This window comes from Amphiprion ocellaris, chromosome 1 (genome assembly GCF_022539595.1).
Source record: "Amphiprion ocellaris isolate individual 3 ecotype Okinawa chromosome 1, ASM2253959v1, whole genome shotgun sequence".
NCBI classification, from domain to species: Eukaryota; Metazoa; Chordata; class Actinopteri; family Pomacentridae; genus Amphiprion; species Amphiprion ocellaris.
This window is the reverse complement of record NC_072766.1, coordinates 24,449,526-24,476,767: the sequence shown is the minus strand read 5'-3', so window position 1 is coordinate 24,476,767 and position 27,242 is coordinate 24,449,526. Positions and strand designations below refer to the sequence as shown.

The following is a 27,242-nucleotide window of genomic DNA, read 5'->3' as shown; positions in this document are numbered from 1 at the left end:
GGGAAAGCAGGACTCAAGACCAAGGAGATCAAGAGTGGCAGCGCTGTGTATTTTCCTGTTGCTGATGAAGTGTCAAGAGTCTTTTTTTCCTTCAAGAGAGGCTGCAATAAGGCGTATTATTGCTGTCATTTGATTTTTCTTCTGATACTGGTGACTTTAACTGACATCCCATCACGATTTGGTATTTTATGTGTACTCTGCTTCAAAAGAGTTCAAAGCACTTCCCTGCTTGGGCCTGTTACTAATCAGATCAGTTTGCAGTGGGTCCAACCTGCTTCTCCTGCACTCCCTGAAGATTACAGCTAAAGTGACTGCTGGTGTCAGTACTATTTACAAGATGTAATGTGAACAGTAAAACTATCAGACACCAAGTTAGCGGCAGATCCTTTTAGTCCTGTAAATTGTGGGTTCGGGGCAGAATGAGGTTATCATAGAATATCTGCCAACACTGTTGTCTCTAGATCATGGTTGGATGTCAAAGTTGCTTACGTTTTTATAGCTACCCATATCTCCCTCATTCAACAAGATGACAGTGGAAAGTGACTGTTCAGTTACCATGGAATGTGTGGCTGTCCTTGACATGTCCTCTTGGTACACGATAGTCAATGTTGTTCACTTTAGCTGTAAGAAGTCATTATGTCTTGCGTCATTGTAGTAAAACATAATTTGGTGTGAACACAGTATTGTGTTTACCATTGTCTATCGGTGAACCCACTAATTGAACAACTGATTTCCTCCATTAACTTTTCTGTTTCCATGGAGTCTTGGTGCTGGTGACGGGGAAGATGGAGGTGAAAGTGCTCAGTCTAGCTCTTCAGCGATGTGAACTGCAGGCACTGACAAAAGAGAACAGCTGGTGTATGACAGAGGTGTAAGGTGGTGCCAAGAAAATGAAAAGTGCATTTCCATCCACCAGCTTTTATGCATACAAAAGTCAAAGGAAAGAAAAAGTCACAAATAAGCCATGACATACATGAAGCATGTGATGTCAATGTCTCCTCAAGCTTCTTGTGTAAAAATAACATCAAAAGAAAACATCAGATCTGTGAGTAGTGATGAGAAAACATTGACATTCCTCACGTATTTATATGAAATAAACAGATATGACACATTGCCAATATGTAATCTACATTATTGTAAAATTTAAGAACACATTTTTAAATACATTATCTAATTGCACCCTTCTGTACACTGGTTTAGTGGTGTCCCACTAGAAAATTTGTGCCATCAGGTGTTTACATAACTCATAATGTTCACATACTAGTAGTGGATTCCAATTTCAGTCAAAATTTGCACTACTTTATAAATAAAATATTGCTTAGTAGGCTTAAGTCTCTCATTTCTACTGCCAACAAATGAATGTGAAGACATGCTGATGTTTAGAGGGCAGTGTTTAGTTTGTTCTCCATCTTAGTTTAGCATACTAACATTTGTTTATTCGCATTAGAATTAATTTGCTTTCATTTCACTCAGGCCTAAACTGTCGAGATCATGGAGGCTCTTTGGATGACAGAACAATTGACTGGCTAAAACTGAAGTACAACTTGGAGTTACTGAGTGAATAAATCACCTCAAAATGGAGGTTACAAATTGGATTATGAAAAAAAGCAAGAAAGGAGGAAGGGTGCAGGACACACCTCAGCATAACGGAGTTCTAAGTTATAACTAGAAGATGTAAAATAACATAGCACAACTCAATGAAGCATGTGACTCACAGTGATGCTTCTTCTGAAAGACAGGAAGTAAAAGTCTAGCCTGAACCAATCACGAGAGGAGACGAAAGTCCTGTTCAGACATGGGATATAAACATTACTTACTTTATCAATATGTTCAAGTGATGAAATTGTATCATTTAGATACAGGTCACTTTTATGTTATTATTCTTCATGGTTTTTTCAAACATACCCACAACAATGACATAGAGCCAGAATGTAGACAGGATATTTTTCATACATGCAAGATTGGACAGATGATGTGTAACGCATGAGATCATGTTGCCCATAACATTATTTTAAATGAGTATGTTAATCTTGGGCTTATCCATCAGTGCAATGGCATGCTGTGTTGAAAGTGTTATGGAAATGTTACTGGTCCAACCTTGCATGATTGCCATGGCCAGTTTTACAGAAAAGTGACCAGTGTAGTCATTCAGACATAAAGCAACATGCTAGATGAGATCAAATGAACAGAAAGTCTGAAGGAGGCTTCGTCATCACCTTCAAAATGCAGAGTAATGGCTTGTTCAAGTGGTCTTTGTCAATTTATCAAGTCAAAACGTGTACACCCAAGAACTTTCCTGTTACATCAAGAAGAAACAATGAAAACATAAGTCACTATAGAATCATTTCCAGAGAGCCAGATTTTTTTCTTCTATTTTTCAACCATCAAACAATATCTAGTTAGTACGATGTATCATGAGAAGCTAAGGTTTGCGATGGATGTATTAGTTAATTCACTCAAAGATGGATAAAAGAAGACCTTTGGACTGAGACCTCTAATGTTTACCTGTTCTTAATGGGTGAATCAGACTTTTAATTTCCTTTTTAGACTCTCAAAGATCCCAACCTGTCGGCCAGGAAGGACTTCCAGAGGGAGGCGGAGCTGCTGACCAACCTCCAGCATGACCACATCGTTAAGTTCTATGGAGTGTGTGTAGACGGAGATCCTCTCATTATGGTGTTCGAATACATGAAGCATGGAGACCTCAACAAATTCCTCAGGTCAGTTTTAGATCTAAAGGTGAATCAGTACAGCCCAAAAGTAGCAGGCTTGTGCTGGCCAAGTGAATTAAATATTCAAAGGATAAATGAAGAGTAACAAACCAGTGAGTGAAGGCATGATTAAATGCCAATGCGTGTGGGGGTGCCAGCTCTGCTAGGGGCATCTTCAACCAAGGTGCTGGTTGGAGTGTTCAGACAGAGCTATTCACCAACTTATTGACAAATGTAAAACTTTACTTGGAGTCCAAGAAAGCTGAAATTCTTCTTTGTCAAATTCCTGCTGCTGATATAATATCCAGCCCGCTTCACAGCTTTCTGGGCTAGCAAACATGAGTGCTTTAGTGCTTTTGTTCAGTAATGTCAGACTGTACCGAGGGAAGTGACCTCTGATAAGCCTCAACAAAAGCGACACGATGCCGGTACAGCGAGCGCTTTGGTAATGGAAGCTCACTGGAGTTGATGTCAGTGTGCAAAGAAAGAGTCTGGGATAGAAGTGTTTTATTTCAAGTCTGCTGAGGTGTCTGTGCGTGAGCGTGCGTGAATATGTGGGGTCTATCTTGTTTTTGAAATTTCAGCGATAGTTGAAAAGATGACACGTTACATTTAAGTGCGAGTGCGAATGTATGTGTGGATTCAAGAGTGCGTGAAGACTTTCTGTTGGGAAATCATTCCTGAAATGAAAGGCAATGTCGCGAATGATGAAATTCTTTCATGCAAGGTGCAAGACGTGGCTGATTCTTGGTCTGTTGTTCCTGTTGGTCACATTTAAGAGATGAGATGTGCGGAGAATCAATAGGAGTTCACAGAAGATATGACATGTGAGTCCAGCTCAACCTTCAGATAAACGGAGGGCAGCCAGCACTTATTCAGACACGAGTGGATGTCTGTAAAATAAGAAGAGAAGAGACAAAAGGCACATGCAAAGAAAAGGGGCTACTAATCCCCCTACAGTGGAGCTGAATTACTGCTCTCATCCTTAAAGCAAAGAACAGCGACTGGCACTAAAATCCTGAGACAGAGATAGAAAGACAACCTATGAGAGAGTGAGAGAGCTGCAGTCTTCCCTGCATGGTGCCTAGTCTGTAATCACAGTGACGAGAAGGTGATGAGAACAGCGGGAACTCTTCACAGGAGATGACCTCTTCATCGTCACCCAGAAACCTGCAGTCAACCTGATCTGGGAAAAGCTGAACTTACAGTACCTCACTGAAATTCTAGAGCTTTCTTTAAATTCTTGAGAGGGTGCAATGCATGAAGGAAGGTTTAGAGGGGCGAAAAAAGCGAATAATGCTCACATTACAGCCAGTGAATTAATAACAACAGTGCAGACACATAACAATTTATCACTGCAATTAAAGCTGCCTGAATGCTTGCAGGTTATAGTTAATTTGTTAATATTTTTAACAGTCTCTCATTATTATGCTAATTATCCTCACTAGGCATAAAAAGGCACCAATATTGCCAGGATGAGAGTTTATTAGTACTGTAAGCAGCTTTGGGTTACTTCTTATAGGGGCAGCTGGGTTACATTCTGTCGTCCTGAAAGGGGTTCTTATATCCAGTTATTAAAGGCTGACTATGAAAAATTTAAAATGAGAAATGACTGTCAACTTCCAAAAAATGATGGATTTCTTAAGCAAAAAAATGCACACTAATTTAATTCCATCCTTTTTGGGGTTTTGTTGCTAGAGTTCCGGTGTGACAAGTATGTTGTTGTGGCTAATAGTAGCAAAATTTCAATTAATTTAAGAGTCTTCCATTTTGCAGATAAACATGTCATGATCCTATAATTGCTACTTGTTGACACAATGGTTGTTAAGCCGAAGTTGCAGAGACCTACTTGAAAATTGAGACTAGAGAGCTCTATCATCAATTCCAGTGCATGAGTTCAACGTGTGTTGTTCTTTTTATCCCAGAGCCCACGGCCCTGATGCCATGATCCTGGTAGATGGCCAGCCACTGCAGTCCAATGGAGAGCTCGGCCTCTCCCAGATGCTGCACATCGCCACCCAGATTGCCTCAGGCATGGTCTACCTGGCCTCCCAGCACTTTGTGCACAGAGATCTGGCAACCCGGAATTGCCTGGTTGGCAATGGTCTATTGGTCAAGATTGGAGACTTTGGCATGTCCAGGGACATCTACAGCAGCGATTACTACAGGGTAAGCTTCAGCTAGCGTCATTATATCATTTGCTTGTGTTTTACCATGAAACCAGCCTGCTGTGAACAGAGTTTGGAGAATCACAGCGACAGAGGCTGAAGTTGTTTCTGTTTCTGCCAGACTTCAGTTATTTATATATACTCACCTTGCCCTCTGTGTTTAAGGTAAGAACTGGGTGCTTTTCAGTCCTTCCACAGACATCATGTTGTATAAAAGCATTTTTTTTTTTTTAACATAAGACATTCATTAATAGATTCCAGCTAAAACTGATCTCTAATCACAAAAAAAGACATTTAGTGGTAGACGTTCACTATAATTTTGAGTTGGGTTCTAATTAGGATCAAAACATCTCTAAAGCCTCTGAGGCTGCTAATTAAAAAGATATTTCTAATGGGTGAAGGCTGTTACTCTCCTGTGTCATTTTGTTTGTGTTTTTGTTTTTCTTTGCATTTTTTCTTTTCTAAGGAGAGTTAACTGCTCTCCCATCCCCCGTGCAGCCGGCCTCCACACCAGCCCTCATACATTCAGGCTCAGAGGGAGCGGTTTAGCAGTGTGGTGGAGATGAGATGAGCCTGCTGAGCCTCCAGCCTGATGCTTAGAGGCTTGTTTATATAGCTTCCGATTCATGTCTTCTCTACTGTTTAACGTGATTAGTGACTATGAATGCCGCAAACCCGGCCGGAACTGCTGTGTTGAAGAATGTAGCATTTCTCCTGAACAAATACATGGATTGATGGCTGCAGCAGATCTGGCTGCTTTAAGCAGCCTGGTGTTGTGAAATGACTTTATGCACGCCTGATTCTGTTTTCCCAGCGTGACAGCTGGGCCAGTTCGGACTTTGCTCGTGGCAACACCAGCAGTTATAAAGCACTTGCCTGCTGGGTGAGCAGCTCTGAACCCATAAAATAATTTGTAAGGAAATTTGAGGGAGGTGTCTTTAGTGTTTGGGGCATGGCTCCTTCATGCACACCATCTGTATAATGGCTATATTATTAAAATCTGAATATCTTCTTTAGGTTGTGAAAGAATGATGGCAGGATTCTGTGTGCTGTTCAGTGATGGTTACATCAGTGTCAGTGCAATGGATCAGTTGGCCCTAATTTTGTTTCAATGTTGCAGATCCCAGTAGAGTAGTGGTGTTGGAGCCCACCAAGACCAACATAAACATACATTTGAACATTTCATATCTAAATTCCAACAGTGTCTTAATGTAAAATGGTATGCCAGCAGAATGGCATTTTATGTTGCACATGTGAAACTATTAAAACTTAAGGATTTTAAAGATCTTTCTTATGCTCTCTGACATACAGTAGCTTAATGACACATTCATTTGCCAGCCACACTTCTGAAATACAATATTGAAAGCTCATAATGGGTTTAGCATCAAGGGTTTATAAATGCTCCACTCACAGTCTTGCATGCTCATTATAAGCTCTTTGTGAAGAAGAAGAAGAAGAAAAATTGAATGTTTTGACACTGACAGCTTTATCCAGGTCAGTTTAATGGTAACCATTGCAAATGTTACGCTATGAGTCTTGCATGTACATTGTGCAAATTTTCATCTGAAATGCATGGTCTCTGTGTCTGTCATTTCTATTTTAAGCAGGTCACTAGTGTCATACCAAGACTGGCTCAGAATTCATGCTGGAGATCATTCATGTAGCTTGAATTAGACTTCTGAATAGTATATTCTTGTCTTTATATCTAACTAGATCTGAATTAAGCTCAATTATTGAGTTACAATGAGTGTTTACGTGAAGGTAAATATCATAGCTGCAGTGTTATGTTCTTGTGATCCATATTTATGTTGCTATTTGCAGGGGTGAAATGTCATTTCTTTGCAGACGATGTGAGCTAATGTTCCTTCCAGCTCAACTTTATTCTAAGGCAGCTTCCAACCGACACCAGACGTTCTTTTCAAATTGTGTAAAACAGAAAATACTATTAACCTCAAAAAAGTTAAGAAAAAGTTTTATTTCTGCCAAAAGAAAGTGTCTTTAATTTTGGCCACCGGTTGACTACACCTTTGTGCAATACCACTCAAAAGTCAAATGATTCAAATTGCACTACCTCTTAATAATTGTGTCAATTAGGGTATTTTCTCTTGTGAACATTTAAAAACACATCTGTGAGTGAGTGTGAGCAAAAATAAAATACTGAAAAAATATGAGATTCACATCTCAGTTAAGAAAGTTCTGCTGACTTCTGTTGTATTGACTTCTTACTGCAATGCCTGAATTTTTGATCAAGTAAATCTAAATGGTTACTTTTTAATTTTATGCAGGAGCAAACCAACAAAGAAATAGAATTTAGCATCATTTTGTATTTAAGTGATGTTGGATCTCTGTTTTATAATGTACATTTAATTAAATGTTTTATTTTTCTATTACATAAAGTTCGCATAGGGCTTTCTAGCATTAAACTAAAGTGCACACAATTAAATAGCACATCGGTGCAAATTCCCTTCCAGGGGAGCTGCTCAGTGACTGCCAGTACGACTTCAGGCGTACTGGGTAGCTCAGGTTGGCCTCAGTGGGAAAGTAAAGGATGAAACTGAGTGTGTTTCCTTGTTTTGGCCAAAGAACGGCTCATCTAATTGCCTCAGTCACAGTTGATTTAGCAGGCAGATACCATTCAGCTGGAAGATTAAATGGTTCAGTTGGCTGTTCTTGTCTGAACAATTATAAGCCTAATATATAAGTGCTGTGAGTTAACAGCTCAGTCAAAGGACAGGCAGAGAGAGAAGCTGCAGGAGTCTTTAACTGATATAAAACCTAACAGGACAACAATGAACTGTGTGTTCTGGGACTTGAAAGGATGTGTGTGATTGAGAAAGATACAGTATACAGTATCAACAAGGGAGTGTCAAGGTGGTGTGAGGTAACGGCTCTCAGATAGTGGTGCAGACCACAGTATGACTAGCCAGTTAAAATGTGAAGAAAAGGTGAAAATGCAGCAAAAACAGTGTACAACAATCACTTAAAATTGATGTTTTAGTTCAATTTGTATTTCTTTTGTAAGCTGCAGCCTGACCTTTTGTTTTTGAGGCTTACCAGGGTTTGCATCTTGTGTTGAATCCTCCTGAGGTGCATGCAATCTTCTCTGGATTGCTGACAAGGAAACCAAACACAGTTCTGTGATTGCAACTAAGAGAAGAAAAAACACCCTTGAAGCAACAGTCTATTAAAAAAGAAATGAGTGAATTTGAGCAACTTCTTCAACTGAATGTTGGCTCCTCGTATCAAACTCACTGGTGAATTTATTGGGGAAATTTTAGACGGTTGAATAATTTATTGAATAATTTACTGCTTCAGCACACACACTGCAGTGAGGAAGGGAGAATAGCATTTGCAAATCTGTATGTTGGATTAGGCAGAAACCAGAGAAATGGTTTGTAAAAAGAGACCAGTGGCAGTTTGAATTCAGCGTGTATTTGTGTGGATGTGGATGCGTGTGGCGTGCCTTGTGTGAAGCTGCTGTTTGGTGCGTTGCGATAGCATCACTGCCCGCCTACACAGAGGAATATTGACAGAGCCCAGAGATAAGGAGCTCTTAACACTATTGGACACTTTCCCTGTGTTGAGTGATTAGAAATAGCAGCGTCCTGCCAAGAGTACAATCCTCCCATCGCTGACTAGTCGTATCGACGCTCGCTGCCCTCTGGGACTCCCGAGACACTTTGCAGCAGGAGGGAGCAACTTCAAGTAAGAGACGAATATTGTCCTAAATCATATCCATCTGTCACATCCTTCTGCTCCGCCTGCGCTGAATACGCTTTTGTGTTGTTTCAAAAGAGACAACTGCAGAACCCGCGCAGGCCGACGGCAGCACCGGTGCCTGCTATGTAGGTGTTTTATACCAGTGCCTCACGATATATCAGGGAATGTTTTCCTGAGTTCAGAGAGGGAAGCACTGAATTATGCATGTTTAGGTGGGTATAAATGACAGTGAATGCTCTAAAGGTGCCTATGTATTAAAGGTGCAAGACAGAAGACTGAGTGAGATCCTGTTTTTAGCAGAAACAGCATCCACAGGACAGACCGAGGAGCTGCTGCAGGGTGCTGCAGGTCTCAGATGTCATTACTGGATGTATTATTTTCTCACAGTGTAATGACAGGTTTCTTTGCATTGGATGTCTTCTTTAATACAGAACAGAGTTACTTGTACAATATGCAAAGCAGTAAATTTGACAGCTAATTTTCTTCTTTCATTTCTCCTATAATAGCAAGCTACATTTGTGCAATATTTATTGGTTATGTTGACTGAGGAGTCAGCCGCTCCCTAAATTTGTTACAGTAATTAATTGGTATTTTGTGTCAAATTCAGTTCCTGCCAGCATGAAAAACACTCTAGAAAAATTTTAATATTGGTTTTCTTAAAGCTGTAGGTGGACTGCAACCGTTCTTCTAGGTGAGAGGATAAGATGTGCAGGCTTACATTTTTGTCACCTTTTTTGCTTGAGGATTTTTTTTTTAATTATTGAGCAAAGACAGGGCTTGCTCTTCATTTCACTGAATGCAATATTGTGTAAATGTGAAGTTGAATGGTGTTGAAGGAGAAAAACATGTACATTTGACCTTAAATAGAGACAAAAAAAAACTAAAATCTTACACTCAATATGTAGTAGAAAAATGAAAAAAGAAATTGGTTACAGGCAGAGACAGCATTTTGGAATCACGGACTGAGGACTACCAAACACTGTACCTGTGTTACAATCTAATGACTTGGTTTCAAGGACTTAGTGTTCTTTGTGACACTGCCAGAAGCCGCTGCTTACCTGCGCTGCTTTGCTTTGAAGAAAAATGGTCCCCTGGTTTCTCTTGTTTCAAGGATCAAACAGACACTCCTCAGCTGCATTATTTATAAACCACAAGCTCCTCAAAACTGTATGCAGCTTGGTGCTAATGAGTACACAGGCCATATTTATTACTTCTGCAAGAAGGGATGAAAAAAAGGCCTGTTCTGCCTCTCCCCTTGGGTTTTGTTGTCTTGTTTTTTCTCTTAGGCTACCGCTGAATTGTCCTACATGAACATACTCTTGCGGAGTAATACATTTATGAAAAGGATTTGATATTGGTACCCTCAGATGAAGTGATCTCTGTGGCTTTAGAGAAGCTCATATAGCATTTTTGGAAGTATGCCTTTTTCTTGCAGAAAAAACAGTTTGTCAAGGTATGGCAGAATTAAAGTAATAGTGAACATGTGGATATCTTGGCTTAACATGTAGACTGCAAAACAGAGGGGTGAAGATAGTCTGACTGTTGAAAGGTTTTAGAGGCAAAATGTGTGATTTTGCTTGTTTAGTCACTATGAAGATAGTAAAAGCAACAGGTTCTGCAGTATTTCTCTGCCTTTGAGCAGTAGCTCACTGAAGTCATTTCATCACTGAGGTTGCCGTGCAACCAGTGAAATGCCTATGAGTCACTAATTTTAAAAAAAGGACTCTATTATTCAAAACGGTGAGAGCTCACAGATAAAGTGAATAATGCTTATTATCTTCTGACAATGGTGCATGTCAAAGTGTGGGATTTAATAGACCTCACCAGTGATTACTTTAGAATATTTAATGTGGAGGGGGCTGATGGTTTACAGGCTGCCATGTGTGCACATCAACAACAGCAAAAAGTAAAATATTTCTACAAACAAACACGGACATTTGAATCAAAAACTATTTATAGAGGTTAAGGAGTAGACCTATGATTGATATCATTTGACAGACTGCACGTAAACTTTAACAAGATACGATCTACACTGACAACCCTCTGCTCTGAATGTGGATGGCAATAAACCCTTGCTGTAAGAGATGTCTCCTGTGCATCAGTGACAACTATAGGAATGGTGATGTTATGCTGCCACTAAAGGAGGACAGAATGTTAATATAAATGAATTAATTGCACTCCTATTTTTATTCATTACATTAAAAGGGATTTAATTTATGCTCTACAGTATTGAAATCCACTCAGACAATGATGTTAAAGGATGGATATGATCAAACTAGTTTGCATTATGGCTGCACAGTGGTTTGGTGGTTCGCACTTTCGCCTTGCAGCTGGAAGATCCACAGTTTGTGTCCCCGCTATCCTGGGGCCTTCCTGCATGGAGTTTGCATGTTCTTCCTGTGCATACATGGGTTTTCGCTGGGTGCCTTGGCTTCCCCCCCACAAACCTAATGAGGATTAAGCGGAGTATAGATAATGGATGGATGCATAGTTTGCATTACCAAGCCAGCTCTAATATTCTGCTCAAGCCGCACTAGTTAGCTCGGCAGTTTAACTTGAACTTGCCTGCTAGCTTGATGCTAGCTGGCTAATCTCCAGCACGTCAACGTCTTGTTAAATAACTTTTACTAAAAATCAACATGAACATTGTCCAAGCAGAAAATCAGACTAGTTTGCATTTAGCAAAATAAATGCTTAACATGAGGTTCAGAACTGTTTCTTTCCCTATGTCACCATCCACCTGTCTGACTGATAAAAGAGGGGGTTGATCCGGAAGGTGGTTTTAGGGGAAACCTATTGATAGAGCAAAGGAAACATCTGGTATTCATATAATGCTGTATTTTTTATACTCTACATCAGCAGATAGTGTTGTTTGGCCTCATGGTTTGAGTGAAAATGTATTTTAATGTCTAATGTCTTCTTTGAATTATTACAACGGAGAACTTCAAAACTACTGGATATGCATTGTTCAAGATTGAAGCAGTGAGGTTGAGGATCCCAACGTAACACTGTATAGTGAGTCTGAGTATCACAGAAAGTGCAAAGCTTGTGGGTTCCTCCCAGTCAGCAGGTGGGATATCCTGAATGCTGTGATGACTGGAAATGCTGAGGCAGGTCTGATCCAACTTACTTAACTTCCAGAGCTTAAAGTAACTGCTGTTAATGTCTTCTGATGTCTCATTGTATAGTTCATGTCTTAGCAGGTTGGAGCTGTTCCGGCAGCCACCAGCATATTAGGCTGGGGGTGATGATAATGTTGTGGCTCATCAATATGTCTTCTTTGCAACTGCTAATAATAGACCAAAATATTTCATATTCGGAGAGCAGGTATGAAATCATTAACACCACCGAGGAGCTACTTCTCCACTCATTGTATTGTCAGCCTGGAGAGCTAAGTACAGTAAATGCATATTGTAAAATTGCATGATAGGAATGGCGCAGTTTCTGTGTGTGTGTGTGTGTGTGTGTGTGTTTTGAAAACCTTCAGAAGGTTTCACCACCCACCGGCATGCAGTGGCCAGAGTAGATACTGCTTTATCTCCACTTGGCAGCAGCGCAGCAGGTAGAAACCTAATGGACATCATAGCCTCTAAAAGTGAACTTGTGTTTGCTGCTGTTTGAGCTGGGAGAGCAGAGATAGCAGTGTGGTTAGAGCAGGGAGAGAGAGTGTGTCTAGATGGTTATCGGGGCCCTTAAAGATGTCTGGGGCCTCCCAGGGCTCCCTGCAGGCCGCAGAGCACCCATCGAAGAGCCCGACTGGGCCAGTAATCTATCCCCCTGCCATGCTGCTGTGCTCTCCATGCCGTTAATCCAATCACTCCCCTGCCACGGTGGGACAGGCAGAGCACTAATCCAGTTTACACAGCAACAAAAAAAAGCCCCAGACTCATTCCTCACTCCCCGCAGAGCATTGCCAGTTTCTCCATGTGACATTGAGTGAGAAAGATGAGGATAATTACAGGGGCAATTATTTTATTTTTATTATGTGTTCAGCTTTTTTTCCCCCCTTTTCTCCTATGTTCCAAGCTAATTGCCATGGCCTTGTCACAAAAACCCAAGGTGATAGCATGCAATCATTTGGGAAGCAGCGAGTCAGCCACTTTTAATGCCCCTTGCCTCTGCAACAACGCTTGGATCATTAGTATGCATCTGATGAGGCTGAGCCTTGCATGCAATGGGCAGGGTGGACCTCAGATAAGTCATTTAGACTAACGGGAACTTAATTAATTTTGTTTAATCTTTATAAAGCTCTGCAGGGGGACGGATTGGTATACAGCCCCTCGCCAACTCCTTTACCTCATTCTCAGCCCACCTAGCTTAGCTCGACCCAGAGCTTTTACACAACAGGGGCGACTGGTCTCAGCATCAATATTGGCTTAATGTTGTGTACAATGCTAAAATGTGTCATGTGTAATGAGACCAGGTGGAGTGTAAGTCAGTATTCATTTGGCCATTAGCTTGCAGTGAAACCCCGGCAAATGAGTCTGAGGATGTACACGAGGGAAAACTACTGGCAACTGTCCTCGCTGCCACAAAATTCACTCTGGGAATGTCAATAAATACCGTGTTTGGATAAAATTTGAGAGGTGTTCAAGATGAAGTGCTCTTTCTCTGCATCTTGAATACTTCTCAAATTTTGTCCAACCATCCATTATCTATACACTGCTTAATTCTCATTAGGGTCGCAGGGGGGCTTCAGTCTATCCCACCCTGAACAGGTAACCAGTCTATCACAGGGCTACATATACAGGCAAACAATCATGCTCCCATTCACACCTATGGACAATCTAGAGTAACCAATTGAATTATGCATGTTTTTTGACTGTGGGGGGAAGCTGGAGTACCCAGGAAAACCCACATTTGCACAGGGGGAACATGCAAACTTCATGAAGAAAGATCCCAGGAAGGCTGGGACATGAACTGGGGATCTTCCAGCTGCAAGGCAAAAGTGCTAACCACCACGCCACTGTGCAGCCCTCTCAAATTTTAGGTTTATCTTAATTACTATTCCAGGGTGGTGGGGGATCATACTTGTTTAGGCTGGGAGCTACCACGGAGACGTTTGAAAAATCAGGAGTTAAACAAAGTTTCTGTCTAATGCCCCAGATGTCCTTCGGCAAGTTATAAAAAAGCAGAATTGTGAGTCAAGAATTCAATGAAAATGACACAAAATGGTATTCTTCTCACTTCACTACACTAGACTGAGATGCAGCTGAGCAGAGAACTTTACCCCTGGTGGGATTAATGGAAGACTGGGTGTAATGGGTGGGTCCAAGGTGTAAACGTGTCTAAAAGTATTAATGTGAAGAAGGATGGAGATGAAAAATAAGCACGTGCTCAGCAAACACTCCCAGACTTTTAGATGAATGGGGAGAAAAAAAATTGATTTTTAAAGTACTGTGGCCTGAAAAGGAAGAAAGACAAAAGATTCAACTCAACTGCATTTTGCAAAAGTTCATTATACCAGATGGGACTTAAAACTGCAAATCACTTGTGAAGTAAAGGTCTACTTGTTTTGATGTAATAAGCATTCTGAAGTAAGTTTTTTTTAAGGCCCATTTGAATCCAACCGCTTGTTGAATGAAAGAATAACTTGTTCAGATAGAAAAATGTGTAGGTTAGTGTGGGGAAAATGAAAAAGAAATCATGCCTTGCATTTGTTGTGCTGCAACACCTCCTTTTGTGTAGTATAAACATGTTGATGTAAAAACATTTTTTTTCAATGAAGATAACATTCAATGAATAATAAATACAGTCTAGACATTGTTAATGTGGTAAATGGCTGTTCTAATTGAAAACAGCTGATTTTTAATGGAATATCTCCATAGGGGTACAGAGGAACATTTCCAGCAACCATCACTCCTGTGTTCTAATGCTACATTGTGTTAACTAGTTGATGATTAGAAACATGAATAAACGTGTGAGCTTTTTTATGGAAAACATGAAATTGTCTGGGTGACCCCAAACTTTTGAAAGGTGGTGTACATATGAAGAGTGAAATACAGTGTTCTACTGGCAAGGTGGCAAGGTAGTTTTTTTGTCACATACCTGTCTGGGTTGCTCAGCTGCAGTAACTGAGTGGAGACTAGAGGCTTATCTGTGCACAACCACCTCTCTAGTTTCTACTGTAGTCTGCACGGGAGAACATCTTTATATTATGTGTGTCACTGAGGACTTCGCAAGAAATTTGGATATTTACTAAAATGGTGCAACCCAAGTTTATAAATTGCAAAGGGCTAACACATTAACTTAGTAATTCAAAGAAGAATAGCTGGTGCAACCCAACGCATGATTTCAGAGACGGTTACAGATGAAGGACAAGTAAAGGCAAAGAAAAACAGAGGCCTCATACTCAGCAACTAAATTTGATGAAGTGTACAAACTGGAGGACGTTCTGAATAAATGCCCTGGAAGGAGCAGCCTCTTGGCAGATTGACAAATCTCATGTTTCTATAAAAATATTCAGAAGATTCATCTGCAGCGTCAAGCTGACACATGGAGATTGTGTTTGACTTTCAAAGGAAATGTGCAATGAGCACGCCACGGAACTGGGAGGTAATTAGAAAGACTTGAGCTGATTTTTTTTTTCTTGATACTTAAAATGCCACGCAGCACTCACAGCTGAAGGCACACAGATGTTGGAGCTGGTAAATGGAGTTTGGAGAAGAGCTTATTATGATTAAATGAATCTGATTGTGTTGTAACCCTGAGGTATAGATCCGAGGAACCATGCCAGGGTGAATGCAGCTAGAGGTTTAAGAGGTTTTCTTTATGACGATTTAAGACCTTATGGTATGCCTGACTGCGGATTTGGTATCAGTTTGTCCTTAAGAACTGAAAATGAACTTAAAAGGATAGATGGATGCATGGATGGACGGACGGCTACATGGATCAGTGAATGCATGGATGGATGGGTGCTTTTGATGATGGATGGATGATAGACATGTGTCTGATACGCTGCAGGAGTACTTCCACTGACTCAGAGATAAAAACCTCAAAGGGCCAAAAAAAATACATCTTATTTTTATCTTGACAAAACTCTGCAGATAACAGCAGTAAAGGTCAAAAACTGAGCCAGATAAAAACTGAACGACAGCAGGAAGTGATAGAACAACAAAATCCATACAATTAGATTTGTGAATGTTACATTGGAGTGTATTAACACAATAGCATGACCAGGAAGGAGTGATACATGAGCTAGAACAGATTTGTCCTATACATCCATTTGTAGCCAACAAATATCTATATTTATGGCTGTACATGAAGTGTTTATTCAAGCCTATCAAATCATTACAGTCATTATCGCCATTTGATTGACTTTAGTTTGAATCCCACCATTGAATTTCCCTTTATTTGGAAATAGATTTTGAGCATCGCATCGGCCTAAAGAAAGAGAAGAAAAGAAAAACTTCAGTCAAGGTCCACTCATTTTAACACCATATTTTGGTTTCGTTGCTCATAGAATCAGTTTATGACCTGAGTATCGCAATTTTTTTATGTAATGATGTCAACACACAGTTACAGCAGTTACGTGACTGCACAGTTGAAAACTATTGAAAAAGTAAGTAAGGACCCTTGAGTTAAGATGTTTTTTGTCAAATCATTTTTAGATTGTCAGTAACCTTTCCAAACTATCTGTTGCACCTTCACACTCAGGCTTCACATCAGATCACAGCAGCATGCTAATAACATTATTTGTCAGTGGTATAATTTGGCTCCTGCACCTCACAATAATCACCGTGATACCGTCCTTGTTTTCTGAGCTGAAACTTGCAATACTTTGCCACTCATTCCCACATCGGTCTTGTGTGGCTCGACAGCGCCATGATTAAAGCCACAGCGACTGACATGAATGGGAAATAGATCTTAAAACAATGCCTGCTAATGGAAGCTGTTGATTAATGGACGATTGTTTAATCGATTAATATCCAGCCTCAGAGGATTTACAGCAAGTGGAGTTTGGATTTCATGTTCTGCTGGTCTGAAAACATCAAAGAGGTTTAAGGTTTTATCTGCTCTTCCTCAACTTTTACCTTGTGTCATGTAAACCTTCTTATGTATGCATGAGGTTTACATGTTGATGGGTATAATTTAAACGTTTACATTAGCAGCTACATGAACACCTTCACCATGACGATCCACAGGCGTGCATTCAGCAGTTTTCTAAACCCCTTGGTTGATTTATTTTAAAAAATCTAATTACAACTCATTCAATTCCATGCTTTGAGACTTTGATCCTCTGTTTAATGCCTGTACTTCTGCAGAGAAGGGACTGCAGATTGCTATTTCACATCAAGAACAAAGGGGCAGTTTAATACCATAATCTAAAGAATTTCACATCCAGTGATTCGATACATACAGAGCAGGTGGCAGATAAGTCAGCATTTTCCTGAATTGCATCAGTGTCAACATTCAGCAGCACAGCAGACATTCATGAAATGTTAAGCCCAACATATCAGTTACATGCAAGGACAGTTAATCCCCAGACACCAGGGAGTTGTGTTGATGACTGAATTTTCTAATCTGTGTCTAAGCTACAGTGTTTCAATAATAATCACTCTTCCTCTACTCTGTTGTCTTCTCCTCTCAGGTCGGAGGTCACACTATGCTACCTATCCGCTGGATGCCTCCAGAGAGCATCATGTATAGGAAATTCTCTACGGAAAGCGACGTCTGGAGCTTTGGAGTCATCCTGTGGGAGATCTTTACGTATGGGAAGCAGCCTTGGTTTCAGCTGGGTAACAATGAGGTACAAACAGCCTGAAGCATATAGATAAACGTCCACAAGATACAGTACATACATATTACCACAGACTGTGCTGCAGGATTTCACGCACACACTGGGAATTATAGCTCCGGGTCATTCAGTGGTAAATGTGAAAGTCTGCTTTTCCATTTCTAAACATCAAGTAAGGCAGTTTATTGCACAACACATCAAAAACTTCCTTGACAGAGCATCGAGGGTAGGGAAATACTTTGCTTTGCTTCAGCTAGAGTGAAAAAATGAGCTTTCTAATAGCAGATTTAAATGAACACTGCCATTTTGGATCTTAATCTACTGCCTCATGTTGTTTCTTCAGTCTCTCTGAGACGCACGCTAGTCCAACGAGGTGATGAATTGATGCCGCTTTCCCACCAGACAAGATGCCACATTGCATAACACCCGTGATTGGTTTGTTTTTTCATTGGAGGCTGTGCTTTGAATCAATAAAATTCAATTAGGATTACTCTTGTAAAGTGAGCGTGTTGAGAAAATGAAATTGACCTAAAAGAACAACCTGGCATGTGGCATGCATAGCACCTAGAACTTTTTAAATAGAAACATCAATACATTTTTGGACTTGACACAAATTGGGATTTCCACATTTCTGCGTATATTGAGCAGACGGAGTTCTGAGACTCTAAATGAAACGCTGATTAAACTACGTGCCAGAATCTTATGACAGTGTAAAGACATGCTGTATTATGTCACAGCCAAGAAGCTGAAAACCCTCAATCTGTTTTTCAAAACTAATTTCATCCTCAGGTAGTGTAGCCTGGAATACTGCATTTATTATTCAGTTATTCTGATGTGTTTAACACATTGCACAATGATACATTACTGCAACAATTGTAAATGGGCACGAGTGACTTAGTGACAGTGACAAATGAGTACCTGGGTACTGTTGGAGGTGGTTTCAAACAGACCTCATTCTCTTTTGGGCTTTTTAGGCTTTACCGCATTCCTCTACGGAGCTATACAATAAAATTTGCATCTGCGATCTCTGCCAGCCTCTATCAATACAGGCTCCATTTACAGGGCTATGTAACTTATATCCACTTTTATTCAGGAATAAAGCAGAATAAAAAGGCTACTGGCCGGTCATTTCACACTGTTGTGCTGCCAAACACTGTTCAGACCCTCAACACAACATGTAAGAGACAATGTTAGACAGACAGATTTTTTTTTCAAGTGTCTCCCATTAACTTGGCTATTGTAACTCGAAGTGCGATGTTCACTTGGCATTCTCCCCCTCCAGTGTGGAGATTCTGGGAAAAGAGGAGTTGCAGGAAAGCGCATGCAAACAGCGCATATCTGGCTGACTCACACAAGCTCCCTGCAGCTTAACAAATAAAGTAACTTTTACAGGAATCATTTTAAACATTTAAACACAGAAATTAGCTGCCTGGGACTGACATTTTACTAAAAGCATTAGTGTTCCTTATCAGGGGATACATGCTGGCTGACCTAATCACACTGCATTAGTCAGCAGGCATATACATGTGTGAGGCTGACATTCTGTAAAACCAGCAGGTAATGCAGTGGCAGAGTTTACCATGAACAATTATGAGGACAATAGAAGATCATTTAAGTTTGATGGTCGGCTGTAGTTTTTGAAGCAGTGTTTACAGACAAGGAGCTAACTCAACTCCCCAGTTGCTGACTGCTTGGGGAATCCAAAGACAACTTTGGATGGTTGGGTTCTCTTTACCTTACTATGTGAAGTGCTATGAGATGACACAGGTTGTGAATTGGCCATATAAATAAAAGTGAATTGAATTTAAAATAAAGATAAGACTCAAGAGGACAGAAGAAGATAGAATATGTTCCGTGGGGATGATGGGAGTCGCTGCTCTGCTGCTGACTGAAGAGGAAAACTGTTACTGCTACGAGTGGGACCTGTTGATGCCACACTTGGAAGTCCTCCATGTGTCCACTGATGAGAGTAATCCCAGTTGTGGAACTACAACTAATGAATTTGGCTTTGATAAACATTGTCGTCCTGGGAGTGGCATTTCACCTTCCCAGAATCAGCCGGAGGGAAATACTAAGACTGGCCAGACCAAATACTCAGCCCTCCGTACAGTCGCTTAAAGCTATTACAAGTTAAAAAAATAACTTTTATCTGTCGGATGTCTTGTTTGGCACGACTTCTGCTTCAGAAACACGTAGTAAATGGAAAGCCATCAACAAGCTGTAAACAAACTGATGTGCGCAAATGTATTTGCCAGCTGACCTAACATTCAATCTGACTCAAAAACAAACGTTTGAAGTGATTTATGAGAGAAAGCTGAGGTTTTTTTTTTGCAAAAACTGCATGCAGCTCATGCTAGTCACCCTGATAATGTGCTGGTTAACCCTAATCTCTACAATGGAGGTGGAAAGTGAAAAGTTAGCATGACCCATAGAGTCACAATAGCCACATTAATGGGAAATACACCAAGTTGAAAATAAGTGGAATGATCCATTAATAGTACTTTGGAGAAAGCAAAAAGGGAAAGCTGTGCTCTATGTTGTAGTTGTGGTCAGGGATTTTACATCTCCATCTTTACCGTTTAATGCTGCCCCTGCTGCCGGGGCTCTTAGTGGCAGCTGATCCCCGCCCAGCCTTGTTACATCTGCCTGCAGCGGAGCATCCTGCTGCTTATCTGTCTTTCCGAGTTGCTTGTTAAGTGAGGACACTGGAGTTGGGTTTTGTGCTGTGATCAGAAGTATCCAACTGTGATCATAAAGCTGGGGTGACAAATCATGCCCTTGTTTCTACTTTTCCTTGTCTAGTAGCAAAAGTAACAATATTTGCAATGATATCTACAAAGCACTGTGCAAGTGCACTGTGGAATAGAAAGTTAGATTTCTCTGACCCTAAATATAAATGATGTCACTGTGCAGGAGAACTAATAATAACGATTGTAAATCAGCTGGATGACCTGTCAGTCATGATGAGCTGTTGTGAAGCTTGTGATCTGAGAATTTATACAATGCCCTGAAGATAGCCTGTCTGCTGGGCCTCTTCATGTCCTCCAGTGATGGGACATGAATACAGAATATACCAAGGAAAGAAAACAGATGGTACAACAATAGAATGGGTTACCCCACTGATTTGTAATAATTAAATAATTTCTATTGTTGTCGACACACTTGAGCACGAACCACCAGCAAAATCATATTTATTTAAACACAGATCAAGTTTGTCGTTCGTTCTTTCCAGAAAATTAGGCTTCAGATAGCAGTAGATTATCAAATCCTTTGTTCTGACACTGTTGTGCTGCAAACTTGCAAGAGCATGAAATTGCATGACACCATAATATGCCTTGGGGGGGAAGAGTTTCTGTTTTCCCTCTTCGGCTGTGTTGGTAATTTTGCTAAGGCTTGAAAAGTGAAAAACTTCAAAAAGACCATATTATTAGAGCTGGTATTGATTGGTGCACAAATGTGAAGTGTAAACAAGAAAAAAACAACACTTTTTCATTGCAGTGTCTGTACACTCCCAGTCATTACACACAAATAGACCCCTATCCATTCTATTAAGCTACAGTGGCCTGGAATTGACAGAAATAATAAAGTCAAATTGTCATGACTGCAGTGAGTCATCTGGCTAATTAGTGCACAAGCTCAACAAAGAAATGATCAATCAGCCTTTAAGCAACATCTCAAACATCCACCCCCACAGATATTCAGTGTTATTGTTGTTTTGTGCTGTGGAACTGTGGAAAAAATCTTGTTTCCCCTTTAATATTGCACAAATTTAGGACTGAATGCATTCTGTGTATTTCTTTCATCTCACTTTCATTAGTTCAAACCTCAAAGGACAGTCTGCTCGGTGTCACCACTTTCTCATTATGAACAAACCGAAGCAATCAGTCAGTGAGAATCGACTGTCTCACTCCACTGCCCTGTCTCCTCTGCAGGTTATCGAGTGCATAACCCAGGGTCGGGTTCTGGAGAGGCCACGGATTTGTCCTAAAGAGGTGTATGACGTCATGCTGGGCTGCTGGCAGAGGGAACCGCAGCAGCGACTAAACATTAAGGACATTCAGAAGGTCCTGTTCGCCATGGGAAAAGCCACGCCGGTCTACCTAGACATCCTGGGCTAGCAGCAGCTCGGGGCGGCCCGTTCCTCGCCAGACGGACAGATCGACAGAGACATACATACAGAACGACCCACACGAATCCAGGAATAACCAAACCAACCTGCTCCACTGTCGAAAAACACATGCATTGTTTGGGAAGGACTTAAGTGCCTGCAACACTTTTGGATATAGTGGATAAAACGTATTCAAAAAAACACGCACTTTTACATTTTGTTTACTTGCGTATAAGATGTACAGGTTTGAAGAAGACTTTTTTTCCCTTGAAAAACTGCAAAAATACACAAAAATGGAGACAGAAGGGGAAGTTGGACTGGCAATAGGAAAAATGGCCACAGTTTGATTATATTACGGAGAGAACACGTCAGAGTTCAAATCTATCCTGGGTTTGGTTTTATGAATATATATAGAAATATTACATATATTTTATATTTATTTCTTTTTGTCGAGGTGTTGAAGGGTCTGCCATGTGTGTTGCTAAGGGCTCGGCCCTGTCTGAAGATGCCACCGGCAAACGACTGACAGGGACTTGACGATGGAAGCCTTACTTGCACTCTGATTGGCTGGAACTGAGCTTTTACTGGGACCTCTGTGGAATAACACTGGATGGTTGGGGGAAAAAAGCAACGCTCTGTAGAGGACCTAACCTAATCAGACAACCGACAAATCTATTTTAATTTAAAAAATAATGTACATATTGTAAAATTCTATGTGTCAGAATTATGTTAACTTATTTTTTCGGATGTTACTTTGGTTCCTCTTCTGACTGTGATCTGGGTGGCTAAAGTATAAAGCTATGGTATTTGTTTTCATCCTATTCCAGAGGAGCTTTCTCTTGGGAATTACCCGTGTCAGTGCTGGTTAAGTCGTCTTTTGTGGTGAAGGTGAATGGCAGTGAACACACTTGGAAAAGCCCACTGACACCGAATCACAGAGACTTTGGAGAATGGGGGATGACTCAGAGCCATGGTTCAACACAACACTTTCCAAAGAGGTGATGAAACCTCGTGTTCACTTTCCAGTTCATTTGCTTTTTCTGGCAAGAATAATGCATTGATAAGTATCTCACACCACACCCCTCCAACACATACACACAGACACACACACATGCTTTGTCTTATTCAAGCTTTCTGGTGTGGAACTGCTAAAGAAAACATTTTTGGAGCTGAGAGTATATTCATCACTTGTTAGTCGCAGATGTGCACTTTGCTTTCACAGCCTAATCTGTAAAAGAATGTTAAGGAACACTTTGACATCTTGGGGGATATGATTATTCGCTTTCTTGCTGAGGGCTATGACCAATAGAGCTTTTACATCTGTATGCTAAATATGTAGCTACATCCAGGAGATAGTAAGCTTAGCTTAGCATAAGACTGGAATCAGGGGGAACAGTTAGCATAGTTAGCATTTTGATGTTCAGAATAACACAAATAACCACATATCCAGATTTGAAGCATAACCTTACTGAACATTAGATTGTATGGTTTAATTTAAATATATTCAGATAGGCAAGAAATTATATAAAATTTATAGATTTATTTAAGTTCTGAATACCATTTACCAAAAAGCAGGGTTTCAGCATTGGTTGCAGCATTTACTGAGACATTTTACATTTTTAGGACTTCTTTTCCACGCACAGTGCTTTTTAATACCCACAGGGGCTTTTTTTGGTCATATTAAGGTACACTTAGTGTTTTTTGAGAAAACTGACTATGTTTCAAGACCTACAGATATGAGTGTTTTGACATTTGATAACTAGACTGGGTATGTATTGCATATATCCTTCATTTAATTCTTCCTAGTCAAAAAAATACATTTCAGACACATTCAGCGTCATTATCACTAGGACAAATGATGTCACTTTTACCATTAATGTGTATGAGATTTCTCATTAAAATATGTACAACACTGTGCAGAAACAAGGCATTAGGGTTAGGGTAAACCAGAAAAAGGAGCATGCTAGCAGCCTTTTTTTAAATAGCACTGAAATAATTTTACTGGTAGGAGGAAATCAAAAGACAGTGGTTTACAGTATGCAGATGTAGTACTTAGATAGTACAAAATATTTTGTTTTATAAGGCTCTACAAATGCAAATCTTTTCTATCACTGTTAACATGGGACTGATATAGAGGGTTATTCATTAGTTTCAACAAAAAGTAATCAGTAAATGTAGGATAGCTGCTAATGTTAGCTTACTACTACCTAACTACCTAGCTTGAATTCTCCACTAGTTTAGACTAAGCAACCCTGGTGACATTGTTTTAAAGAAACCTAACTGGCAATAAACCAATTGTTTAAAAAAGCAAAATCAAAAATTATTGCTGTATGTGTTAGTTAACATTTCTGGTGCTGTTAACGTTGAAGTAGCATCAAAATTTAATTAAAAAAAATAATAAATTGCCAAAGCTAATTGGAAAGTCTCACCAAGTATCTTGAAAGGCATCTTCCACAGATACCTCTTCTCTAGATTTTACATTTAGCTCCATAAAAACAAAGTAGTTATAATTTATTTAGCCTCTAAATGTGTTTACTGAAGCATACGTCTTGTGTCAATACCACATTGAGATACAAAATACATGTATATTTCCAAGAGAATGGACACTGTTCTTAAAGTGACGTCACCTAGGTTTCCTGCGACCTCTATCTTCTCATCCAACTCAGCAAGAAAGCAAAACATCACATTTCCCAGAATGTGGAGCTATTACTTCAACACATTCTAGGTTGTTACCATCAGGATCCTGTCACCTCACATGCTGTGAAAAGAAACCCTCCTGAAATGAAAACATTTCTTTTTTCATTAACCTGATTTCTTTTCCATCGGCTGTACATGACGGACAAGGTTTTCACAGTCTGTTGCTCTGATAAATGCCTCTTCTGTTACCATGAGGACAAGCCACAGAGGCAGGCAGATACTTGTGTTAATCAAAGATAATAATCACTGAAGTGGACCATCTAATTGTGTGGTATTATTGCATATGTTTTGATAATTACAGTATTAAATGAACTGGAAAACATGAAGAGTTTTGTTCCAAAATGTGACCGGAAAAAACGACCCCTAAACCCAAGATGATCTTGCTTTTAAGGAATCGCTCATAATTAAGTGCTCAGTTGACAAAATGAGATCATTTTCACATCCTGGAGATTTCTCAGACACTGAATGATAAACCTCAGGCAATGGTTTTATTTCATGTTGTATCTGGATATCGAGCGTTTTGGAGTGGAACTCTTCACATCTCTTCCTTATTATCTTGACATGAATTCTCACAGTATCACAGTGTTGTCTCTGTTCCCCTTGGGACTATGTAAATCATTAATGAGCATTCAGTTATTTCAAGTATTTTATATGAAAGGCAGGATCAAATCCATCGAGCTACCCAAAGCATTGAGTTTTTGTGTGTTCTCTTGTGGTAAAGATAAACGCTTAAAGACATTATGACACAGACCGTGAGCATTTGCAGGGTATTGTAATCCTTTCATGGTGAGTTGAATATTGTTTAAAAAGTTTTCTTTTTTTTTTCTTTTCTTGGATGAACTAACTGAACACTTTTTGAAGCAAAGTTGGCATATTACCATGTACACATGTTACAGAATATAAAAATGTGGTATAACAACTGCAGTATATAAAATACTGGTATTCCATGATAGATCTTTGTATTAATGTGACTCTCTTAAGAAAATGTCTTCAAACAATCAGAAGATCTCCTTTTCCATTTTGTCCTGTCTTATAAAAATGTGTGAATTTGACTAAATCTTGTCTTCATCTAAATCTCTCAGAAAGATGAACAGCATGTGTTCATGGTGTGTCTGTGTTGTCTGCTGCTCTTCTATCCTCTCCCGAAGCGATAGAAACCTGCCTTTTCACCTACAGTCCAGACCGTAAGTATTTGGACAGTTACATATTTTATGTTCTTCAGACTCTGTGTTTCAGCACATTCAGTTTTAAAGTCATAGATCCTACATTGAAGTGCCAAATCTGAGCTTAAGTTTGAGAAGTTTACATCAATACAGGAGGACCTGTGTGGGAGATACCAGCCCCTTAAAACACAGTTTTGAACTCAAAGATGTTTTTTGGTAGACTATTGCTGTCAACGACTGCCTGAAGTGTTTGACCCACAGATATCAGCAGATGCTTCTATCTTCCCTGGTGATGCTCTCCCAGACCTTCAGCTACTGCTGTTTGTGGAATCTCTCAGACTTTAGTCTGGTCTGCAGCAAGTGGAGCACAGCTCAGTCAGATTGAGATAAGGTGACTGATCTCCGCTCAGGATATTCCACCTCCTCACCCTGAAAAGCTCAGTCTAAAATGATTGCTGTCCAGCTGAAGGATGAAATGTCATGCAGTGAGTTTTGATGGCTTTGGGTCATGAGCTGTTTCTTTATTCTTCCGTCATTTCCATCCATAGGACTGCTTTATTTTTGTGTTTTTGTGAACTGTTGTACCCTTTCTGTTTGTGAAGTTTACCAGAGGTTTGCTTCTTGTCCTGAATCCGCTCATGAAGTCTTGATCACTGACTAGGAAACGTGTCCGTATAGATGCTGCAATGCACTCGACACTTGCTGTGTCTTGAAAAGGTTTTTCTTGAACATGCAAATTATTTTCTACTCATTCACAGGCTCATTTGTCACTATTGAGTTTTCTAGCATGCATCTACTTTTTTAGAATGAACCAAGCTGCTGATTTTTGGCCAACTAGTTACCTTTGATATCTCTATCACAGATGTCCTTTTTTAAATTTTCTTCCCTTTCATGGCCACCTCCTGTAAAGTTTTCAGTCCATGAGCTAATGACAGTGTCCAGTTAGCACTTGTGCTTGAGAGGACTACATTTCCCACACGGTTCTTTTAGTACTGATGTAAACCTGCTGAACAGTAGACAGTACAGTAGACACCACTTTGATGTGGTATCTATTATTTTATTATGTGTCCACATCAGCAAAAGCAGCTGTGGCTGAAGACATTCTGTTTTCAGGTTGTCTGTTGGCCCATGGCATAGATTTGCACCTGGATTCAAGGATGAACTGACACACAAAACATCCTTTTGGCCATAAGTCAGTAATTTAATACACTAATGAGGACAAAGTTTCCCACAAATGTCTGATAGGATAAAACAATGATGTGATGACATTTCATATCCAAAAGGTCAAAGTTGAGCATTAGAGTGATGACATGATATTCTGGAGAAACACATTATTGACCATCATAACTCAGGAACAGAAAGGATGACTGTGACCATATTTCACATTCAATCAAATATGGAATCGTTGACACTCATCTTGTGTGTCCATCTTGAAACTACACTGAATATATTGATCTTCTGTGCTGATGGGTTGAAAATGGGTATGAAACATCTACGTTTTAGTTCTACTTTTCAGCAACATCAAAGCATTGTCTACTGTCATGGCTACAACTTTGTATTGACCAAACATAAAACCACTTAATACCTTTTATTAAATTCCTTCAGAGCTTTCACTACATATATAATGTATAACACATATATGTAAACTGCAACCTGACTGGTTGGTGGAGGCATCCACCTGCAGGGTGCTAACTCTAACTTTCAAACTGAATGTGCTGAAGCATGAAAACTCTTGCTGTCCAAATATCTATTGTTTTGGACTGTCGCTCAGAGTCCAGGACCAGCTTCATATGGGTTCAGTGTCTTTCCACTTCAGCAGGCCATTCTTGTTTTTAGGAAGCAGTATTAAGATGAAAACAGGAGTGACAAAATCCATCATTTTTAGCTTTTTGTTGTTGCTGATATATTATACTTTGTTCAGCATCAATGCTCAAACTT

General features: G+C 39.9%; 1 protein-coding gene across 7 annotated transcripts in view; it reads left to right on the top strand.

Annotated features, from left to right (window-relative positions):
• ntrk3b (neurotrophic tyrosine kinase, receptor, type 3b) overlaps positions 1-25,198 on the top strand; it is a 224,984-nt gene extending 199,786 nt beyond the window's left edge. For all 7 annotated transcript variants that reach the window (XM_035942507.2, XM_035942506.2, XM_055011935.1 and 4 more), the window contains 4 exons: positions 2,548-2,720; positions 4,637-4,880; positions 17,190-17,348; positions 21,269-25,198. In XM_035942507.2, coding sequence (XP_035798400.1) covers positions 2,548-2,720; positions 4,637-4,880; positions 17,190-17,348; positions 21,269-21,454 — 762 coding nt within the window. In that variant the 3' untranslated portion in view covers positions 21,455-25,198. The remainder of the gene's footprint in view (positions 1-2,547; positions 2,721-4,636; positions 4,881-17,189; positions 17,349-21,268) is intronic.
• Positions 25,199-27,242: the final 2,044 nt, after the last annotated feature.